General features: G+C 57.4%; 1 protein-coding gene across 1 annotated transcript in view; it reads left to right on the top strand.

Moving 5' to 3' along the window:
* The window catches only part of ADARB2 (adenosine deaminase RNA specific B2 (inactive)), a 139,287-nt gene that overhangs the window by 9,502 nt on the left and 107,166 nt on the right, over window positions 1-22,619 (top strand). The window contains exon 4 of the mRNA XM_030321231.1: window positions 6,810-7,684. Within this exon, the coding sequence (XP_030177091.1) occupies window positions 6,810-7,684 (875 nt within the window). The remainder of the gene's footprint in view (window positions 1-6,809; window positions 7,685-22,619) is intronic.

The raw sequence follows: 22,619 nt of genomic DNA, 5'->3' as shown, positions 1-22,619 counted from the left end.
TTCAGAAATGTGGGGCGTGCGCACACACACACACACACACAAGTGCACGCACGTGTGTACGTGTCCATGAATGCATATTCTAAGCAGGCATGCACACGAGCCCCACGCTGAACTGGACTTATGGCCAAAGCTGTCTGATAACACACGTGCAATATATGAGTCGAGAAAGAGAATCTCCCTCTGCTTCCTCTTCTTTCCCACCTCGAGGGGCTGGAACGCTGTGCGTCTACTCGGGAGCCCAGTGTGGACACAGCCACGTGCTCTGTAAGTGCCCCCACGAGCCTGGCCATGAGACCCACGGCTCAGAGCCCCAGCACCTCATTTGCAAAGCGGGGAAGGGAACGTTACCTGAGTCACGGAGTTGAGATCGGAATCAGGACGATGCATCGAGACGTTCAGCAAGGACCTGGAAGAGAGGAAGTGCCCAAGTTGGCTAACAGCAATTAAGGGGATTTCCCCTAATTCAGCTCCCTGGCTAACAGGTGGTTTTTCGCTGTTTGTTTCCTGCTAAAATGCCTTAGCAATGCTCAGAAAATTGTTTTCTGTCAGTGGAGTGGTCATCCGTCTTTGCCATATAAGCTGCTGATGTACTTAGGAAACCCTGTGCTGGGACACCATTCAAAGACAGACCCCAAGCCGTGCCCTTGTCTTCGCAACTCTAGTTCTCCGACACAGCCTGCACAATTTGTAACCCCAGCGCCACCGGAAGGCGGGAGAGGAACCAGTGGTGACTCCCCTGAGAGGGCAGGGGTGTGTGTCTGACACGTGCGGCATGTGCGTGCACACGCCTGTGCAGGGAGAGAGGGTGGAGGGGTAGGAGCAAGCGTGAACTGGCTTTGCGGTCTCCTTCTGTTCTTAGGTCACGTGGCTCTGGTGTGCGTGGGCTGGTGGCACATGAAAGTGCTCTGCCCGCTTCAGGCGTGGAGTCAGGGGCGGGACCGTCAGGCAGGCTCCCCGTGCGGCCACGGCCACCGGCACTCACCTCCCTCGTCCCAACGCCAAGCGCACAGCTGGGGTCCGGGGTCGGTGGCCAGAGAGACTCAGCCGGAGAGAAGTGGTGCCCGTGAGCCCCTCTGGAAGCTGTCAGCGGGGGTGGGCTTCCGCTAAGGGTCTACGGGACGACGCCACTTTGCTGAGACTCCCTGCTTAGGCGGGCAGCTCAGAGAGCTTTCTTCTCTGAACACTGGCCCCCCGACCTTGATGCCCACCACTGACCCAGGTCACATGAGGCGGGACGGTGATGCCCACTCCTGGGGTGCTTCCTGTACTGGGTCTGGAGGGAGGGAGACCCGCCCGCCGTGCCTGCTTGATCCTCCCCCAGATGTGCAGCGGGCACAGCGTCCAGGACCGCGTGCGACAGGTCAGGTCCTGCAAAGGAGGCCGCCTTGGCCTCCTTCCCAGCCCGATCCAGGAGCCACCCGGTCAGGCCTGCCCTTCTGCAACCCCAGCCAGCCGGCCCACAGGGCTCTCTGTGCTCAGAGAGTGGGCCACAGCCCACACCCTCGAAACCCCAGGACCTCCCTCCTCCTGTGAACGGGGCTCCGGGCCACTGGCCTGGCTCCCGGCCGCACCCTTGTCAGACATGAACGTGGAGCTCGGACGGCCGGTTCCTTGGCACGCCACCAGCTGCGGACACGGCAGACACGGGGTGCTAAACAGCTCCCGGCACTGGCACTGCTTGGAGAAGTCCAGCTGCATCATAACCAGGCAGATGCGGGCCCCAGAAAGGGGAAAGGGGGCGAGGGGGCGAGGGGAGGGGCAGGGAGGGGCGGAGCGCGGGCATAATTCACAGCCCCACGTGCCGCCTGCACTCGCGCCAGAGCCGTGAGGGCCATGAGCCCACAGCCGAGGACCTCGCCCTCCGTGCGGCCTGTTCACGTCTGACGGCCAACAGCCAGTGCGCAAGGACAGCGCGATAACCGGACTTAACTCTGGGAGGAAATACTTCACCTGGAAAATTCAAGTTTAGCCACAGCCAGGCCAGGATAAAACTCTGGTCTTTCTTCCCAAAATGCGTTTCTTTTATGCGCTGGACCTTCACAGATAGCACTGCATTTGCTGACACTTTTTGTCAGACAGGAGAAGTACTGGTGGGCTCAGGAGACGGGCCGACGCGTGAGGGAGCGGAACGGACGTGGCCGTGGTTGAAGTTCTTGCGCACATGTCCACTCGGCCTCGGAGGGTGGCTTTGTGCCCGGCCGCCTTCAAATCGCCGCTGAGCGTCCATCACTGACCTTTGTGGTATCTGTATTTGCCTGCGTTTCTTCCACTTCCCACAACGGAAGGGCACACGAAACCGTGGGAGTCACAGACACTGCAGTTCGCGGACGTCTGGTGCCGGATGGCGTGAGGATGAGCGAGGTCACCGGTGTCCTACCGCAGCAATGCGCCAGCCTGCGTGGGCTCTCAGGGCGCCTGCACGCGGTTCACCTCAGGAGCGGACTTCGCCAATGGAAGGCATTTTCCAAGGGGGAGAAACATGACGTGAGCCCTGGATGGGGACACACTGGAGTGGTGAGAGCTGCCCTGGGCCCCCAGGCCCACCGCCCCATTCTGCTCCCCATTCTGTTTCCGAGCATTCGCCCGCAGGCCGGCGTCCCGAGGGCACACGCACACACACGTGCACAAAGAGTGTAGGGACGGGCAAATCCTTAAATGCACCTTAACGTGCACCTGACTTGTAACAAGTGACAGCCCCCGTCCGGCCCCCCGCACGGGAGGTGAGTTTCCCTGCAGAGCTGCTCCAAGCTCGAACGTCCCGCGAGTCTCTTGAGTTATGACCCGCAAGAAAAGCAATCGTTCGGGAGAATGAATTCCAGGGTAGAATTAAGGACTCGCCAATTCTTATATCGTAGTATGACCCGTCCGTTTGAGGGGTTCCGAGCGTACAAGAAATACACTTTCAGAAACAAACCGTTTTTATCGTACAATAAATATTCCAGAGCCACGTCTCGCCCCCTGGAACCCTGGGAGAGTCCTGGCAACTGCTACCTCCGAGGCAGCCATGATCGGTCGCCGGTCAGAGAGCCGCAGCATTTACAGATCACGTGGAAAGTCTTGGTGTGTTATCCCCCTGGACCCTCACAAAGGCCCCACTGGCGCGTTCTGTCTGTGCACGACTCTGCCGCCAGCCCCATGCAGAGCCCCAGCTGCGCCCTCCTTCCGTCTCCAGAGACAGTGCTCACACCATCCATGAGGCCTGGGGTCAGCTCCCTGAGAGAAGGCCAACTCTGAACCAGCAAAAAATGCACGCCTGGAGGGTCAGCACAGGACACGAGCTCCTGGGCAGCTTGGGGACGACAGGAGCCCGCTGCCCACATCGAGGTGCCCCAGTGTGTGTCAGTAACATGCCTGCAGGGCGATTCTCAGGGCAGCCAGGCCAGGAGCAGAGACCAGGCCCTGCTCTCCTGGACGAGGAGAATCCGTGATCTCCAGGCACCTCAGGGGTGACCCCAGGGTCAAGGAGCAGAAGACTGTGCTGGGACAGAGCCCTGGGTGCGTGGGCTCCGTGGCACCCAGACCCAAGGGCGCGTGTGCAGGGACAGGCACCCAATAGCCTGTGTCAGGAGTGAGAGCCTTCTCAGCCTCCTGACTTCTTGTCTCTGGGTCATTCTGACAACAGAGTATGGGAAACGCGTTAACCATGATGGAGAACAGAATGAGAATCCTCTCCTAGGTCGGGGGGTGGGGGGATTGCAATGCGTTTAGTACCGTCCGTGTGGAGGAGACATGAAGGTCAGAGCTGGAGTCCCGTGAGAAACTCAGGCGGCCTTGCTGCAGCAAAGCCCTGCAGGGACCCGGCAAGTGGCGAGAGGTTTTCCAGGACAGGCTCGTGGATCTCTAAGCAGCGCTACGGCTGCAGGACAGGTCTCCCTGCGAGGTCCCCGTCCATCCCTCCTCTGGCAGCCAGGAGCTATGGTGCATGTGGTACAGGTGTCCTTCCGTCTCCCCCACCGGACTGACTGTCCCAAATGACAAAGTCTACTTTCGCCCCTGTCTGTCTCGGGACCCAGAAGGCTGCTGACGCTCAGACGGGTCTGGTAAGTCCGTGTGATCAGAGTTTGCCTTGCCAACCACATGGGAGACACACAGGAGGCATTTGTGTCACACTGTGGCGACCATGGCCTCAGCAACGGAGTGGACGTATTCAGGCCTGGCCTCAGGAGCCCCCGGCTCCCGGCGCACTGTGACAGAAAGGCTGTTCCCCTGATCCCCGGCGGTCCTAGAATTCCAGGGAAAAGTCATTCTCAAGAGCTCGGGAGTCTCTGTCTCAGTCTTTCCTGCTATTTTCAAAAACCTGCGTGAGACTTTGCTGTATGAGAGGGTTTGGGCTGAGCCTCCTTCACACGCTCCTCTGGTTCAACCTTAGAATAATCCCACAAGGCAAGGCTATTGAAGCCACTGTAAGAAAATGGAGTGCGGGCAGGCAGAGGGACACGCACCGGAAGGGCCGAGGGGACTTGGACATCTCGTGTGCCTGAGCCCAGAGCCGGTGGAGAGGCTGCTGCCCCCCGCCCCCTGCAGGCTCCAGCTCCAAGGGCAGCCGGGCTGTGTGGAACCAAGTGGAACCCCCACCTGGCTCATTTGCAAAACCCAGACATTGTAGCTAGTGTTTCCCGGACGGGACCCAGAAGCCCACGTTTTTCATCAATTTTTGTCCGTTATTGGTTATTATGGAGGGGGTCTTCCTGCCACAATCTGACAACCACGGCTTATGCCACGGCAGCCACAGGGAAATGTTGGTCTGAGAGGGCTGTTCCTCCAAGATAAACCTTTCTACCTCAAAAGGCAACAGAGGTCATCTGATATACCGCCTGCTCCACTGGCACGAAGGGCTCACGCACCCCCACCTCGTGGGAAATCAATAAGAAATTAGAGAACTCCGGCAACATCTACTCAATCTGGAGTAGGCCTTTTTGGTTGGGTTGGGTTTTTTTCCCCATCTTTACATTCAATTTGAGAAGCTGCATGGTTAATCTGATCTACTGTCTCTTGGCCCGAAATGCCCTAAAAATGGCAGAGCTATTTGCCGTCTGTCTGTAGCCAAGACCCATAATGATTAAAAAAGGGGTAGAGATTAAGTGCTTGATATTTGGAAGGTAGTTATTTCTACCAAAATAGACAGTAAATAGATGCCACCCACCTCTAACTTACAAAACCCACCGTGTCCAGCCTTGGAGCAAAGTTACCTGTGCAGACCTAGCACCTCGTAGAAGCGAACGGCTCCAGGAAAGGCTAATGGTGCAGGCTGGCTAGGGAGCACTGGGGGGGGCCACACAGGAACCCGAGGGCACCCCCTCCCCCCCACCCAGGCTGGCAGGCTGCACTGCTTTGCCTTTTCTCTGCCAGGACGCCTCGAGGGCAAGGTCACGGAATCTACAGCTCTTACCGCTGCTCGCCTTCTGGGGCAGGACTGAGGGGAACCCGCTGGGCGTCTGTCCGTAGGCTGTGAGCCAGCTGTAAAAATCCCCCCTCATCTCCGCGTGCTTAATGAGAAAAAACCCACTCCTGACTCCGGGGAAGCCTTCAAGGGCCGTGCGTGGCCCCCGCGTCTGTCCAAACCGATGGCCTTCGATAACTCCCTCCCACCTCCTGGAGAGCCCAGCGCAGGTGCCCTGCGAGAGGGCTGAGAAAATGGTGGGACGATTCTGTTTCTGTGAAACCACCCGTGCATTAGACAGACATTCCCAGGATGTGCTCACATCTCCACCAACTAGCCCAGGGCAAGCATTTCCCTCTTTGAGCCTCGTTTCTTCTAGAAACTGGTGCCACGACCCCACCCAGGGTGGGTTTTAGGAATAAGAAAGGCAGCAAAGTGAAGGTGTGAGGGGCCTCCGTGAAAGGTAACTGCACCGCTCGCCACCACCATCCCCTGAGGATTTGTGACGAGACCTGAGGGGTCCGCACCCCAGAAGCGCCCTTGTCTCTGGAGCAGTGGGGACCTCGTCCTGTGGTCCCGAAGTGGCACACGTCCCACACGGAACAGCTGTCTGGGCTGAGAGGGGTCCAAGAAGGCCAGGCCACGGAAGTTAAGTCACCATTACACGCATCCCATCCACCACCCACAGTTAGCAAGGGATGGTTTCGCCAAATTTACTTCCCACCATTTCCTGCAAGGAAAGAAAGAAAGGGGAAAAGGGAACACCATAGACACAAAGGAAGCCACCCTGTGAGCCCACATCCATTTTCCGTCCTTGTGTCTCGGGGAAGGTGGGAAGTCTCTAACCTTTACCCCCTATGTGTGATTCCACAAACAGTGTATAAGGTCTGTGTCTGCAAAATCTGGTGCTGTCCTCGCTCTACGCGTTAGTTTGCGTCATCTAACCCGTTTCTCAGTCACCTACGTGGACGCATACACACGTAGTTGATTAAGTGCAAGTGCCACATGGCCTTCCCTTGAATGACGGCACCACAATTCGCCCACCACCGCCCTCGGCAGGAAAGGCCGCCCTGACCCTCAGCATTGCCCAAAGCCCGTAGGAGGAAGGGGACGCCTGTTTGGTTGGTTTGGGGCGGCCTGGGGAGACAGGCACGGCGTCCGTGCCCAGGGCGGGCAGCCGGCCGCAGCCTGGAGGCCTCGCGGGCCCACCGGCACCTCCTTCTCAGAAATGCCTCTCCGCAAGAACCGCCCGGGACGCGGGCCCTTCCCTCCTGGCGAGCGGCCCCCACGTCCACACAACCCCCTCCCCGGGCCCCGGGCCGAGCGCGAGTCCCCAGCCGGCTGTCCTGCTGGCGGCTGCAGCGGTACCGTCTGACGTCGGTGGCCAGCCGCCAGGGCCCTGGGTCACAGCTGTCTTTCTCGCCCGCAGGTACCAGCAGCGCGGACGTGAAGGAAAACCGCGTGAGCAACTGGGAGGCGAGGCCCCTGGCCGCCAGTGACAGGGCCAGAGGCGGCACGCCCGGCGTGAAGCGGAAGAGGCCTCTGGAGGAGGGCAACGGCGGCCACCTGTGCCCCCTGCAGCTCGTCTGGAGGAAGCTCTCGTGGTCCGTGGCGCCCAAGAACGCGCTGGTGCAGTTGCACGACCTACGCCCGGGCCTGCAGTACCGCATGGTGTCCCAGACCGGCCCCGTGCACGCGCCCGTCTTCGCCGTGGCCGTGGAGGTCAACGGGCTCACCTTCGAGGGCACGGGGCCCACCAAGAAGAAAGCCAAGATGCGGGCGGCCGAGCTGGCGCTGAGGTCCTTCGTGCAGTTCCCCAACGCCTGCCAGGCCCAGCTGGCCATGGGCGGTGGCGCCGGGCCATCCACGGACTTCACCTCCGACCAGGCCGACTTCCCCGACACGCTGTTCAAGGAGTTCGCGCCCGCCGCCCCCAGCGAGGCCTTCCCCGGCCGCCGGCCCGCCGACCCCGGGCTCCTGGCCACGGCCTGCCCGCGGGGCCGGCTCCTCTGCCACCCGCTGGATCTGGTGGGCCCTGCGGCCCCGGGCGACAGGAACCCCGTGGTCGTGCTGAACAAGCTGCGCTCCGGCCTGCGCTACGTGTGCCTCGCGGAGCCGGCCGAGAAGCAGCGGGCCAAGAGCTTCGTCATGGCCGTGTGCGTGGACGGCAGGACGTTCGAGGGCTCAGGACGCAGCAAGAAGCTGGCCAAGGGCCAGGCGGCGCGGGCCGCCCTCCAGGCCCTCTTCGACATCCGGCTGCCGGGCCACGTCCCCAGCAGGAGTAGAGGTCAGCTCCTGCCCCAGGTGAGCCTCTCAGGTGCTGCCACAGGCGGCCGTCTTCTGAAGCCAGGAGGCCGGGTGGCGGGCAGACTCCTCTCCTCTGCTCCCATCACTGGCGGGCCCCCCGCCCCCCACATCATTGTTAGGAGCGATTTGCAGGCCTTTGGAGAGAGCGGGTCGTGTGAGTGTGAAGAGAGTGTCCACGCTCCCGGAGCAGGTAGCAGATCACCCTGGAGATGGCCATGCCACCCATGAGGGGCCGCAGCGGGCCCTCCCCGGGGAGAGGGTTAGCGACAGGTCACTGCAGTGAGCGCGGCAGCGTGATGTGTGCGCCAGGTGGGGTCCGGGGGGGGGGGGGGCCTCCAGCTGGGGGCCTGCAGAAAGCCCCGCGAACGTGGCTCATCTCGCCCGGGTGATGCCAGTCGGGGCCCCCGGCCAGGCCAGACAGAGGTGCAGGGGCTGAGTCCAGGGGCTGGCGGGAAGCGGAGAGCTCGGGGAGGGAGAGGGGGCTCACGCCCGCGTCACGGCCACAACCTTGCCGTTTCTGCAACACTGGGTCGCTCATTCGGGGAATATGTTGTGGCGCCGTCCGTGTGTCGGGAACTGTCTATCTGTGATTTTGTAACAACCTCTTCCCTCCAAGTCTTGAAAGTGCTTATTTATGCAAATCACCCTTCCTGTCACCACTCTGGGGACTTGTGGGTGTCCCATGTGTGTTGGATACAGGACGGTGTCTGTATTGGCTTCAGCATCAACCGAGGACAGATGTGCTTCACGCAGTTAGAAAGCACAGAGGCCAGTGTGAGCGCAGAGTGGGCCCCGTGTACCTGAGTTACCGCTGGGACCACCATGCCCCCCATCACAGCATCCGGAACAGAGTCCGCCGTACCCGGGGGACCAGGCGTGTGCTCCCCAGGGAGCACCAGGGGCTGCACAGCCATCAGAGCAAATGGCTGCGGGAAAGACCCTAGAGCAGAATCACGCCGGGGCAGGCACTCACTCACTCACTCACTCATCCGTCAGTCTTTGACCCTTAGCGGCTGCAGGGCACAGGGTGGCAGGGGCCTGCTCCGGCCGTGGCCTGCCCCCCACAGCGGGGTAGAGAGACAGAGGGAGACTGCTGAGCGAGATATTCCTGTTTCTCTGCTCCCTCTGCCCTTGATCCCGTCCTTTGGTTTTCAGATACTTGCTGCACGTTGTAGGAGGCCAGTTGGGGGCGTTTAGACTGTAACCTTGCCTTGTCTTGCGACCTACCCTCAAGTAACACACCGTCCAAGTAAACACGGGTGTTTGCAAAGCAGCTGGGCATCCCTGTGAGTCCCCCCACGTCTCCGAGGGAGGGAGGGGCTGCATCTTGCTCCCTGTCTTCTGCACTCCTGCTGGTTTGTGTCCTTTGTTCCCTCCTGTCCTGTGTCTCCACTCGTCACTTAAACTCGCCAACAATACCCAAGGAAGCCGCTGTGCCCTCTGCGGCCTGCGTGAGCCCCAGGCTGCTGTGATGTTGGCCATGGCCTGTGTCTCCCAGCCACCTTCTCTGAGGAGGCCCCCCATGCCGGGCCCCCCCGCGGGCCTCCGCCGGCCTGGCCGTTCTCCCCGTCCCCCTCCCTCTGTGGCCGCTGCACCGGCCCCGCTGAAGGTTGAAGGGTGTCAGTGAGTTCTGACCGCGACGCCTTCTTCTTCATGTTGTCAACCCCGAGCGCTCAGACGGAAGAACCAGGCAGCACCACTGCTTTGTAACAGTCATTTGACCCCAGAATGCAGCACATCAGTTAAAGCCACGGCCGCTAAATTATTTTTCTCTGACAGTCTGCTAACCACCCCGACTGGATGATGGAGGGCGCGGAGCAGCGTGAGGGTTGCGGGCCATCCATCACACCCCAGGCACCGCCATCTCGCAGGCTCATTACCTGTCGCCTCGCCCCTGCACCCCGGGGCTGGGTGGGGCTGAGCCGGCCGGGGGACTCAGGACCAGTCACCATCAGTGGCTTTATTGAATCCGAATCCTGTCTTGGATGTGGCCTGGATTCTTGGACTGATCTTTACTTCAGGAAAAGATCCCAAGAATCCCTGTAAGTCCTGCTCTGCTCTCCTGCGCTGCCCGATGCTGTCCATACAGCCTGCTTCCCCCGGTCCTGGGGCTCCAGGTCCCCAAAGGCACAACCCTTTTTTCCCTAGCTGTGCTGTTAGCATCTGTGCAGGAGAGCAAGCCGGCAGCCCCAGGCCCAGCCAGACTTCCGGAAAAGGCAGGTGCCCTGACACTGAGCCATAAGGACCCTGCCCAAGCCCACGGGGAGGACGGTGGCCCCGCTCACTGCTAGAGTGACAATTTTAGAACTGGGTGTCAACATCAGCATTCAACGTTCCCGGCCCAGTTTCGAGGTTCTGTCCCACACAGGGTGGTCTTGGGTGAACAGATGACAAACCGAGTCTCTGTTGAAGGCTTTCACAAAGTCTCCGTCTGCCATGAACACTCTGACGGGCGCTCCCTCACAGTGACCCACAACGAGGGAAAATTCAAACGAGATAGCACATGGAGCCATGTGGGTAGCGTGCTTAAACGCCACGGTGGGTCCCACTGTAAAAACCCATCAAGCTGGCCCCTGAACTTCTGATTCCCACGAAGGTAGGTCGGCTCACCTGCACCGCTCCAACCTTTTCGCGGCTCTGCTCCAGCCTGAGCCCAGAAAGCAGGACCACACAGGACGGGCTGGGCCGGCTGGAGGTTTGCTCTGACCTCAAGACAAGTCTGGGTGAGCATAGCTTCCTCACACCCCTCTGCTGAAGACCTGAAGGGAGCCTGTCTGGAGCAAATACCGACCTTGCCAGAGGTGTGGGACGTCATGTCACTGTCCACCAGGAAGGGAAAGGGAAAGTGGCACTGGTTCCACCTCCGTTTCGAAGGAGAAAGGGAAAGTGGCACTGGTTCCACTCCGTTTCGAAGGAGAAAGGGAAAGTGGCACTGGTTCCACTCCGTTTCGAAGGAGGAAGGGAAAGTGGCACTTGGTTCCACTCCGTTTCGAAGGAGGAAGTTCTGAAGAGCAACATTCTCAGTGAAGATTAAAATCGTAGGTGTTGATTTCTCCAGGATCTGATTTTCACCCATTCCTTTGTGGGGGGCATCTCTCAGAACTGGGCTAGTTTTCTTCTTTCACTTCCGCGAGATCTGGCTTTGGTCTCTTATCCACAGGGCTGAGATCAAGACTTCATTAAATTCTCTAGAACACAGTACAGACCTAACTGAACTGGGGGAGCAGTCCATAACACCCACACTGGTGCACAGATTGTGCACTCTGCAAATATCAGTTGATAAGGGTAACCGATGCAGACCAGGAGGTAGCTAGGCCAGCCGGCCCGACTCTTCCCATTTTCCTGGCCTACAGGACTCCCCTGCGTTAACGAGATAGGAAGTGATAATGACACTGTGTTGACACATACAGATGGTCCCCAACTTAAGACGGTTTGACTTAATGATGTTTAGACAATGGTGCAAAAGCGGTATTCATTCAGTAGAAACCATTCTTTGAATTTGGATCTTGTCCCGGGCAGCGGCATGTAGGACGATCCTCTCTCGTGAGTGGCTCGCAGCCAGCCCCTCGATCATGACAGTAACAGTCGACGCGTAGACAACTACACTCCTCCACACCCACACTGCCATTCGGCTCCGGTGTCCCTCAATCGGGACATAACCCATCGTCAAGTCAAGGAGGATCTGTGAATACTCATTCCCTGGAAACATTATCATAAAACAAGATAAAATCACAAAATCTCCATCTCTCTCCGGTCTTTGCTTCCTAGCCCCAGCATGAAAACAGGTGACTCAGGAAAGCACCAGATTCCATCAGAAAGGCGTCTCTCCCACCGTGGAGAAGAGAGTGAGTAAACAGGGATGGCCATAAAGGGAGCGCGAGAGAAAGTTACAGGGACACCAGGAAGCACCCTCGGGTGGAAACAAACGCGGTTCCTGACTTTGGGTCAGCTTCTCCTTCACACTCGAGGATCCCCCTCATTTTATTTTGTTTTGTTTTTCATTTCCATGTCAGACTGTGGTGGTGTCAGCCGTGTGTCTTGCCCACAGAGGAAGAGGGGGAGTAACTTAAAACTGTTCACGCAGGTGCGTGGTCCCTGCCACGCCCTCTGGGGGGATCCTTTCAGGGACCCACTAACCACACCCTGCTTTGCTCCCGTGTATGCAGCGATCACTGTGGGGGAGGGGAGAAACCATGGGAATTTATAACCCGATGGAAAGGAACAATTACTTTTTAAGTTGGAGCATTTTACAGCAAATTTGGATCCGAGCTGCAGTCCGCGATCCCATCTCACGGAATCTGCCCCCAGAATTAGCCGCGGAATGAGGCCAGGGGGGCTGTTACTGGCTCCTCAACAGCTGCACTGCGGGACGCTAATAGCACGTTTGCGCAAACGCGCCGTCCTTCTCCCAAACCCCAAGGTGACCCCCAGCCGCCTCTGGCCACTTCACAGATTGTTTTTCTGATCTCCTGCTCCCGCAAATCTATCTTACTCAATAGGAGTGGCATCCTAACCACTGTCATGTGAAACCGTTAATATTGCTGTAACAAATTAGCTATAGAGGGGCCCTCAAGTTTTAAATAGGCTTAAATTAAAAACAGATAGCTATGGAAATCATATGCACTTGGCTTTGAAACGGCTTAATGCTGTCTAGCTGGTTTACCCAAGGACACCCAAAAACAGCAGCAGGTGCCCACGTGTCCTTGCCACTCGGCTCTGGGGGACGCGACACGGGCCAGCCAGTGCCAGCCTTGCGGTAGGCCATGGGTGCAGCCCGGGGCAATTCCAGACAGACGCCTGAACAGAGTCCTAGAGCTCTGCATGTCCCAGAGGCAGAAAGGATCGCTTCTGGACTCCAAGTGACCTTCTTGGAGTCAGGACAGCAAGGTGTTGTCTCGTTTCCACGTGGCTGTCCCATCTGACAGGATTTCAGTTTCTCAGCTATTTTCCTATTGTCCCCTGGGGAGTGGGATTAAGGTCTGACCTCCCCACATGCAGGCCCTGGCTGGCCCAGGAGCCCCAAGGTGGCCCAGGACCCGTCGTAGAAGCACAGTTCTGGCCAAAGAGACCCTAAGCTAAAGAACTCAGCCAAGCAGCTGACCCGGGGTCCCCGGGGACTTCCCCTGAGGCTTGCAGGAATGGCCAGAAGGTACGGGGCCCGACAGCCATCAGCACCAGCCGCCGCCCCTCATCCTCGACCTGCTCGACCTACATGCTGTCTCTCACCACCGCCGTCCCCAAAAGCCCTGTGTGTCAGGGAACCCAGTGTCTCTCTTCCACTTGAAGCATCCAGACGAGGTGATCTCAACTCCGGTGCTAGTTCTGGTACAGGTGGGTTATAAAAGACAGGCAGATACCTGTGCAACCACGTGGACAGGTGTGGTCGGTGAGAGCTGCGAGGGAGGACAGGCACGTGCCTGGGATGATTTCCACCTGATGTGGGAAACGTACGGGTGAAATTCACCAATCTGGGATTCTCATAAAAGTCAGTGCATTCAGGCTGCTGTAACAGAATACCGTTCGTAGGGTGGTTAATAGGCAACAAATTTAGCCTCGTGGCGCTGGCGGGCAAGGTCCAGGAGCCGGCAGATTCCATGTCTGGTGAGGAATCTCCTCCTGGTTCACAGACAGCGCTTCTCGCGGTGTCCTCACCTGGGGGTGGTGGTGAGGGGGCTCCCCGGGGTGTCCTTCACAAGGACACTAATCCCATCGAGTCGGCTCAACCGTCATGACCTCATCACCTCCCAGAGGCCCTGCCTCCTGACATCATCACCTTGGGGGTTAGGTGTCCCACACGAACTTGGGGAGGGGGTCACAAGCAGTCTGACTACAGCGATCTGTCAACCACTAACATTACAGAGAATGCTACACACTGACACTCAAGGCAGAACAAACCGGCTTACTACACCACCAGCTGACCTGACCCCAACCCACCCACTCAGCCTTTTTGTCACTCTGTCCTCAGTCCCCTAAGGAGCCAGCCCACGTGAACAGGGGCCATACTCCGAGAGAAAACACGTCTCAGTAGCCATCGTGAGATAAAAGACTCAGTGCCACGGTACCCAGCCATTCGCCTGCATCAACACAGTCACCGGCCCCTTTTCTGGTCGCAGGATGGGGCGGGGGCTTCTCCACGGCTCTGCTGTGTGAGGTCAGTGTCATGGGGCTCATCACAGCAGAGCCACTGTAAAGTCGTCATTATGTCTCAAGAGGAGTTTGTACCAGGAGACAAATGACCTCCCCCAACACCGTTTTGCTTGGGGAGCTGGGTCAGGAATGACCATGCTGGCATCACAGCATGCCCGGGACTCGGCAAGAACCAGTCTTGCACCCAAGAACACCACAACCCAATTGCTCCGGTTTCTGCAGCTCGGCCCTAAACCTGTTGTCCACACACCCCTGCTCCCCAGTCGCACACCGAGTTCACTTTCTGAACCAGTCATTTCCCAAAGGGGGAACAGTTCCTTGGATGCCTTTTCATAGATTAAAACAACAATTTTGTTTTGCTGCAAAAACCCTTGTGGGGGGAGGGGCCGTTCTGAATGGACACCCATGGTGGCCCCAGGCAGCACGGCCACCCTCCCCTTCCCAGGCTGCAGGTGAGGCCCAGGAACACGTATTTGATTCGGGTACTATGAGTTTGTATTTGGGAATGCAACTACTAACAATGTAAAATGTGTATGCAGAGTCCGTATGCAAAGAACGTTGGTCTTTACCATCTCAAATAAATAGGATATGACCTTATCACCAAGCATCCCTACAGTGGAGACAAGCACGTTCCCTTCCAATCAGACATGGTGATGGATTCCAGGCGAGATGTGGAAAGACACCAGAGACACAGCAAAGAGACAGGTACAGAAGAGGACAGGCTGACACTGTCCTCTGTCCCAACACTGAGAAATTATAAAATTGACGCAGAAACATGATCACGTCCAGTTTTCGTTAATGGCTTTAGTCAGGTCAGCCAACCGGTCAAGATGAACCCACTTTTTTGACTCAGAGCAAAATCAGTGATCTCTACATCTCCCTCTTTCTCCCTCTCCCCCTTCCCCTCTCCCGCCCCTCCCCTCCCTTTTCTCCCCTCCCTCTCCCCCCTCCCTCTCCCTCTCCCTCTCTCTCTCTCTCTCTCTCTCTCACACACACACACACACACACACACACACACTGCACGTGCAGGATGTACATATACACGTCTTGTGTGATTCCACCTCCAGAGAGAAAGACGCCCACCAGCAGTTTGTGCAAAGGTAGGAGAAACATGTCTGTCCTTCGTGTCACATTCCAGACGTTTAGCAAAAGCTGTTTTCCCCACCAAGGAATCCGACCTCCATGCAGCTCTGTTTTCTAGCGCCCGATGACCACTAGCTTGTCTTGGTGTTATCGCGGTGATTCAGACACAGAGGCTCAGTTCTTTGGGACGTCTTCTTTTTGCCTCGAGGACACTCAAATGCACACAGCGGGCAGGGAGGACACAGGTCACTCGCGGTAGGTCCAGCTTTTAGAACAGAGGTGACGTCTGCTTGAGTTCGGGGCCGGCAGGTAAAATTCAGCAACAACGCTTACGTGGACAGAGTATGTGCCGTCTACCTGACACTCAAATGCACCTGGACGTCCTGTGGTTTCATCCACTACAAACTCAGGCAGCCCTACTTGCAACGGAGAAGCAGCAGAGAATATAAAATGAGGTGCTGTGGACAGAGGCTCTGGGTGGGAGGAGGGCATGTCTGTGGCCACCAGTTGTCTTACTTGCACACTCCCTGTCCCTCTCAGGGCACAGAGAAGCCTGATACGCCAGGGTCTCACTTGGGGACACTGTGACCAGGACTCTGTCCGCCCCTCGGATACCACAGTCCCCGCCAGCCAAAAAGTAGTGTCCGTTCCCATTCACTGGTGAACATGTCTTCTGGGGATGCCCATGCAGGTGACCAGCACTGACACAGGGCAGGACAGCATGGGTTAGTGTCAGTGCCCCCGTGCCATGCAGAACCTTGGTCTGCCACGGAACCCTTCATTCACGTGTGTTCCTGATCACCGTCTAGTGTCACTGATGCTAAAACTGTAAAAGTTCTGACGTGGACCCAGAAGCAGCCAGAGTGAGGTCTCGCTCGCTGCAGCAGTCTGAGTATGCAACATACGCTGGGCATCACTTAGGGCCCGGCCCTTCCCGCCAGGCCGCTCTGGGTCTCACTACCGTGCACCAAGGGAGACCTGGACCTTCTGTTAGGTGGCTGGTCTGCGGTAAATGCTCGTTCCGTAAGCTCTGAAGGTGCTTTGTCGGTATTTTGTTTGAGAAGAGATGAGGGAGGCAAGAGGGGGGAGACCGAGGGAGGCAAGAGCAGGGAGACTGAGGGAGGCAAGAGTAGGGAGACCACACTGCTGTTTTACCCAGAATCGTGTTGCCTTCCTGAGAAGGGGCCTCACAGGATCACCACCTAAGAGTCCCCCCAGACAAACTCTGCTCTCTGTGTCCACTCTCCTGGGTCGGACTCGTGCCCTGAGCAGGTAGACGTCATGGACCCCAGTCACCAGGAGCATGAGGCCCTTGTGAAGCTCTGTTATTTTCCATCAACGTGCCCTGAGATGACCCCAGTCTCTGGAGCCTCAAAGCGTCAGCTTTGGGTCTAAACCTCTAGTACTCAGCATCACCAGGACGTCGTGCTGCCCCAGAAGGCCCCAGAAGCCTGTCTGCCTCCCTGGAATTCTTCTCCTCCTGCTCTAAGACCCCGTGCCCAGGGCTGAGGTGTGACTACACAGCCGTCTGGGTTTTGTGACCACACACACCCTCCCATGGTCCGCGAGAAGAAAAAGGCAGCCTTTTATAGAAGGAAGACACGCTCCTGCGTGCCCAGCCGGCCCTGAACTTGGCTTAACCTTCTTCATTTCCTTGTTTCCAGAGAACTATATTGACAGGTCACCTCCCTGTCATATTGCACATGGAAAACTCTTCTAAAATTCTCTCCTTGATGAGAGTGCTGAAGGCTTTGTTAACAACACATTTATACATTTGCACAATGCGTATGCGATGTGCAACTATATACAACGTATACTGTGTGGTGCACACTTGCACAACGTATGTGCAACGCCCATGCAACACGCGTTCCTGCGATGCACCTTGCACAATGTATGTGCAACGTGAGACCTGTGTTTATACCATAGCCTCCACCATCTCACCTCTTACTGAAACAAGTTCAGCGCAACTTCAGTAAGAGTTAAGTAACGTGTGAGCTTAAACGTTCCCAGCACTGTGTTTGACATTTCCAAATACAGTTAATATGACTGTTGATTAATTCTGCAGTCTCTAAACCAACCTTCCCCATTTGTCTTGCTATTCCTCGGCCACGATTAACACTGCTGGTGCGGCTGATACGGCAGTGACATTAGGAGCTGACACTCACCAGGCACCGCATGGTTGTTGGCACCTGACTTACAACAGCACATTTGAGCCTCATAACGTCCTCGGAGACAGTGCTACCATGTCCTGTTGCACAGATGAGGACACCGAGACACAAGACATTGAGCCCTTGGCCCACAGTCGGGCTGGGGAGTGGCGATACCAGCAGGGAGCGTGTCCCATGGCCGGCAAGCAGCCCTCAGACGCCCGCCTGCCTCTCTGAATTGCAAACCTGTTCACACACTGTGTCCCCAAGCGCCCATGTCTGTACTGGCCTCAAGCTCCCGGGAACACGATGCAGTGCACAGGTGGGGTCACACTCAGCCCTGCGTCACGTCTCAGTCATCGATTCTTCCCTCTATGGCTGTATTTCCAGTGAAACGCAGTGTCTGCCCCGGTCCCCCCAGCACTGGGGCAAGTGGCCTGTGTTCAGGATGCCTCTTTCCTTCCCATCACACGAGGGCGGGGCCATCTCAGCTTGGAGAGAGATGAGCGCAGGTTCCCAGACCCGTGAAATGATGGTTTGTAACAGCAGCACCACAATGAAACATTTTTAAAATGCATTTTCGTAAATCAGTGCACCCGGTGGAATTGTGAGTTCACTCAAGTACTACAGAGCAAAAGTCACCATCCAAACCCCAAGGAAACTTCCTGTGGTTCAGAGCCATCCCCTCTGGTCAGGATTACAGTGAGCACAGTGACAAAAGCTGTCTTCAGCCGGCAGCACACATCTCTGTGTGTCTTAACCGTGTTTCATCAGACAGTTTCAGCAAAAGGAAAAGCATTCAGTAAACGACCCTCAGGTTGCATGGTTTAAGGTAGGGGTTTTATTCAGTTATCTGGACTGGGAAATCAGAGCAAATGGGCTTCCAGAGAGCATGCACGCTGGCCTACAGCGGGGACATCTTTGTGCCGGCTGGGCCTGCAGGCCATCGGGTCGGGTCCCCGCACCTGGAACAAGGGCCCCCGAGGGAGGACGTGGCATCAGGAGCTGCAGCAGCCACTGGGGCTCGAGAACCGGGGTATGAGGGCTGGAAACAGAGTGCTGAGAAATGGACGAGGGGTTGGTTGTGGTGGAATCAGGGAAGGACAGACTGCATGAGGAGGGGAGGCGACCCCAGGCTGCAAAGGCCCCCAGAGGCACACACAGTGTGGGGAAGGCAAAGGATACCAAGTCTGCTCGGTGCAGGACACGGGAGCCCCTGGAGCTCCGGGCCCAAGGGGGCAGGTGTGTGCAGGGCCAGGGGGTCCATGCAATCGCAGACTAGATCCTGGTGGGGGTCCACTGGCACCAGGCCGCTCTGGGGCCAGCAGCCTTGAATTCAGGTCCAGCCACAGCCTTCACGGCCAGTGCCCTTGGGCAACTCATTCAAAATCTCTGCGTTTCCTCACCTTTCCCAACGGAGGGGCTGCCGTGAGCACCTCTGGGGTTGAGGGTGGTGAAACGGGGAGGCTCGGGCACCCTGAGGGTCCAGTCCATCTTACACAGCCTCGGGGTGACTCTGGACGCCTCTGCGTTTAGGGCATTGGCATTGGTGTATGGGTCCAGGGAACCCCCAGGGCACCTGCTCGCTACCTCTGATCCCCACAGTCGGCGCTGCCTCTTACCTGGGGCAGGAACTGGGAGTGTTGGGCCCAAAAGCACAGTGGGAGCCGGTGGCTGGGCACTGGGCAGCCCTTCGTGTGGGTCCCCGGCCCCAAGCCCACCTGTGGCGCCGTGTCTCCTGGGAAGCTCCCGGAGGCTGAGCACCAGCCCCCCAGCCTTTCTCCCTGCTTCTGGACGCACGGCAGGTACCGGTTCCCGTGCTGGATGCCCTGACCCAGGCACTCACTAGGGCTAAGGATTATGTGTGACCCCTGCACCCAGGAGTGACTCTTTCACAGTTGAACCACGGTTTTGTGTCCTGCCTTGGTCTTCTGGTTTGGTTAGTAAGTCAGATGATGTAGAACTTGAGAGGCAGCCCTTATTTCATAGACGTGGCACCAGACCCTGCAGAAGTGACACAGCCCAGTGACTTGGCGGGGGGGGGGGGGGGGCGTGGAGGTGAGACGGGGGCCTGGTGTTCCTTCTGGGACGTGCGGACTCCTCCCACCAAACCAGGCTTCTATGAGGAGGGCTTTGCAACAAGAACAGCCCTGAACTAGCACGTGTGTTATGTGTGCGGCATTTCTGTTTAACCTGGAAGTGTCTGTGGTCCTCAGGTCCCTTGTGCCGCCAGGATCCAAGGAGCTCTAAGTGCGCCCTACTGTGGATGCCACACAGACCACACACGCACCGTCCTCTCTCCAAACCCAAGACCCACAAAACAAAGAAAACCAAAATTCTGGCCCATGCTGAGAACACATAAAACTGAAATCCTGTGTTTGCAAAAAATGCAAAACATTGTTGCGATCACACGAGAGGTTTAAATTTTAGTATTTTCCTCCCACATTCCAGTGGAGAGCTTTGGGGATTTCCTGGGTTGGGGTCACTTTCCTTCATGAACACAGCCGAGAATCTTGCTCTCGAGATGGAGAGAATTTCAAAAAAAAAAAAAAAAAAGAGTAAAAAGTCAGAATAATAAATGGCAGGAGAGATGGGGAGGGGCCGTGGTCAAACCCCTCTTTTCCCAACCAACTTCTCATCCAGCCCAGACCAAGCAGCCGGTGGACGAGACCAGCATGCAGACGGCTGTGTAGGAGGCGTGAGAGGGAGGCTGGGGTGCCCACATGATGGCCGACTTTGCCGAGAGCCCGCGAGTCTCGGGCAGAGCCCACATCGCAGCCTCCCCCCGACCTCTAAGCAGACAAACCCGGGAGGTGGCAGGGCGGGGAGGCGGGGAATGGATGCCAGCCCCCACTAACGTCAGGGAGACGGTGTGGTGACGAGGGGGCTCTGAGGTCACACATCTGAGCTTCAGTCCTGGTCTGCCAGGGGCCACGTGTGAGGCTGAGTGGGCTGCCGACCTCCCTGGGAGGGGGGACGCACCATGGGCTGCTCGGTGATTACATGGGGCACATCACGTCGGGTCAGGTGCTGACTCTCTATCTGCACCCTAACGGCGGTATTTGCACGTGAGCAGGAGAAAGCACACAGGGACAGGGTCCTGGTGGGACAGCCCCCAGAGCCCCCGCATCCTTGACAAATGGCACTTTCCTGCTGTATGGCCCAATTTGGTTGGAAGAACCACACAGGACCGTTGTGATCAGTAGAACCTGGAACACGCACAGCAGAGGAACAGTCAGTGTCCCGGGTCAGCGGGCAGAAGTGTCCCAGGCAAAACAAGCCGATTGCAAAGGCGTGACGTGCAGCCTCGGGACACTGGGCCGTGGCTGGATCTAGCTGAGTTGTAGCCCAGGGTAATTCCCAGTCCGCTTGGGCCACAGAACTTGGAGGCCACGTGCTCCCCTTCTCCCCGGCCATCAAGACCCTGGCTCTCCAAGAAACCGCCAGAATGCAGGACGGCGAAGTGAGGCTGCCGGGACAGCTTCGAAACGGTCAGGATCTACATCAAAAGCAGGTCTTTCCCAGCCTTGTGCTCTATTGTTCAGAGTACTTTTATCAAATCTGCATGTGATCTCGAGTAGGGTCGGCACCATCACAGACGGACGCCTCTCTGTCTCAGCAGCCACCAGGACACCCTCTGCCAAGAGCAACTTCTCAGAGCGGGAGAAGCTCTTTCCTGTGGAAGTGCTGACTCACAAAATATTCAAAGTCTGGCACAAATCCACCGTACCCTGGACTGGCCGCTGTTTTTTTGCTTTGTCTGCTCTTAATCCCTTTTGTAAGCAAAGCAGATGGGTACAGGTGGAAGGCATCAGAAAAGAAAAACCCTCGAAGACCCAGGCGGGGCTCCATGGAGTGTCTTTACAAACCACTACACGAATTGGCAGAAGGCTCTGATTGACCCCCTCGTGGACGTCTGCCCTTGCAGGCCGCCACTCTCTGCTCTCCGGAGTCTGGTCAGCGGAAGGTACAGCGGGACACTCACCGCAGTACGTGTGCTGTTGCAATGCTGCAGACCCCAATTCGATCCAATTGTCCACCGCGGAGCAGGGATAGCCCTGGAGGAAGATGATTATGCAACCAGGCTGGCTTTGGGGGTCCCAGGGTGGGACATGCAGATGGCTAGAAGCCACGGAACCAGAACCAGAGGGACCCCAAGAGGAAAACAGTGCTTTGAATCCAGAATCTGGGCCCCTGCAGAGGCTGCTGGTGATGGCAACACGGACATGAACGAGGACCAAGAGGGCATCGGGATGAGCAAGCCAGGGGCTCGGCAGCCGAGGACCCTGCAGAGGAACAGGGACCCCGCCCAGCACTCCTTTTCAGAGTCTGGAACCGACTCACTGGCAGAGCACAGAGGAAGGCGGCCCTGTCTTCCTTCGGCCTAGAGGTCCATTACCTCTGCCCCAAAATCCACTAGTGTGGGGTGTCAGGGGGCCATCCCAGAGGCTTGCCCTGTGGCTGGCTCTCCTCAGAGGACCACGGCCATCCCCACGGAAAATCCACACCATTCTAGACAATCCACAGACCACGAGTTGGGCCTGATTGTCTTGTTCCGGTACTTTCCCCACAGAGGGATTTGGGAGGGAGGTGAAAGTGAACATCTTACCTAACATGAATCTGAAGAACGGAAAGTGGAAATGGGGAGAGAAGGATACAAAATGAAGTCTACCTGCAGGGACCAGGGACCAGGGACCAGAAGCAGTGAACCCGGAGCCCAAGACCGCCCGACTGTGCAGGAATCAGCTGAAATGTGCAGGCTGCACTCGGGAAGTGGGCTGACTGTGTGTTGTCAGCCGGCATGACCATCACCCGTGGATGGACTCCCCTTTTCCAGTGAGATGCCCGCAGCGTTGGGAACCACAGGCACCCTCAGGCTTCCTCCATGGGGACTGGCTTCCATGAGACCTTCCCATTTAAAACAGATGCTTTTCAGGACACCAGGACGTACGCTCCACCTGGCAGAGGACCGCAGCGACACTAGACAACGCCAAGACGAGGCTGGCGTCAGCCCCAGACCCGGCGCAGGCTGGAGCGGGCCTGTCTGTGAGCAGACTCTGGCGTGCCCAACCCTGTAAGTTCCCCCTTCCACAGGCTAACCAGGTACCTTGAAAGATGTCATGACTCACCCTCTAACTTCTGCTGGCATTTGAAACGGGAATGAGATCAATGGAGCACAGTCATGTGGCTAACTGGGACCTGAACAGCAGAGCAGGTGTTAGGTTTCCTCTAACTGCCCGCGGCTCCCCCTGCGTGAGGCCAAGGGGACAAGGAGAGGGGCCAGAAGGCAGGAGGGGTGGACGGCAAGCCACCTTCACACACACAGGTTCAACGGCATCCCTGAACTGACCAGTCCAAAGAAACCGGACGGACCACTTGCCCGCAGCTCACCTGTCACATGAGCCAAAACCTACATATCCTTTCACTGTGGTTGACACGGCTGTGCCACCACCAGTCCGCACTCAGGGTCTGAATCCTGAGTGGGAAGCACAGTGAGTATTTTGTCTTTCCACCGCTTGGTTGTTTGGTCAAGGACTGGAATTCAATTTGGAGAG

This window comes from Lynx canadensis, chromosome B4, assembly GCF_007474595.2.
Source record: "Lynx canadensis isolate LIC74 chromosome B4, mLynCan4.pri.v2, whole genome shotgun sequence".
NCBI classification, from domain to species: domain Eukaryota; kingdom Metazoa; phylum Chordata; class Mammalia; order Carnivora; family Felidae; genus Lynx; species Lynx canadensis.
The sequence above is the reverse complement of the archived record's forward strand: the minus strand, read 5'-3'. Positions and strand labels throughout refer to the sequence as shown.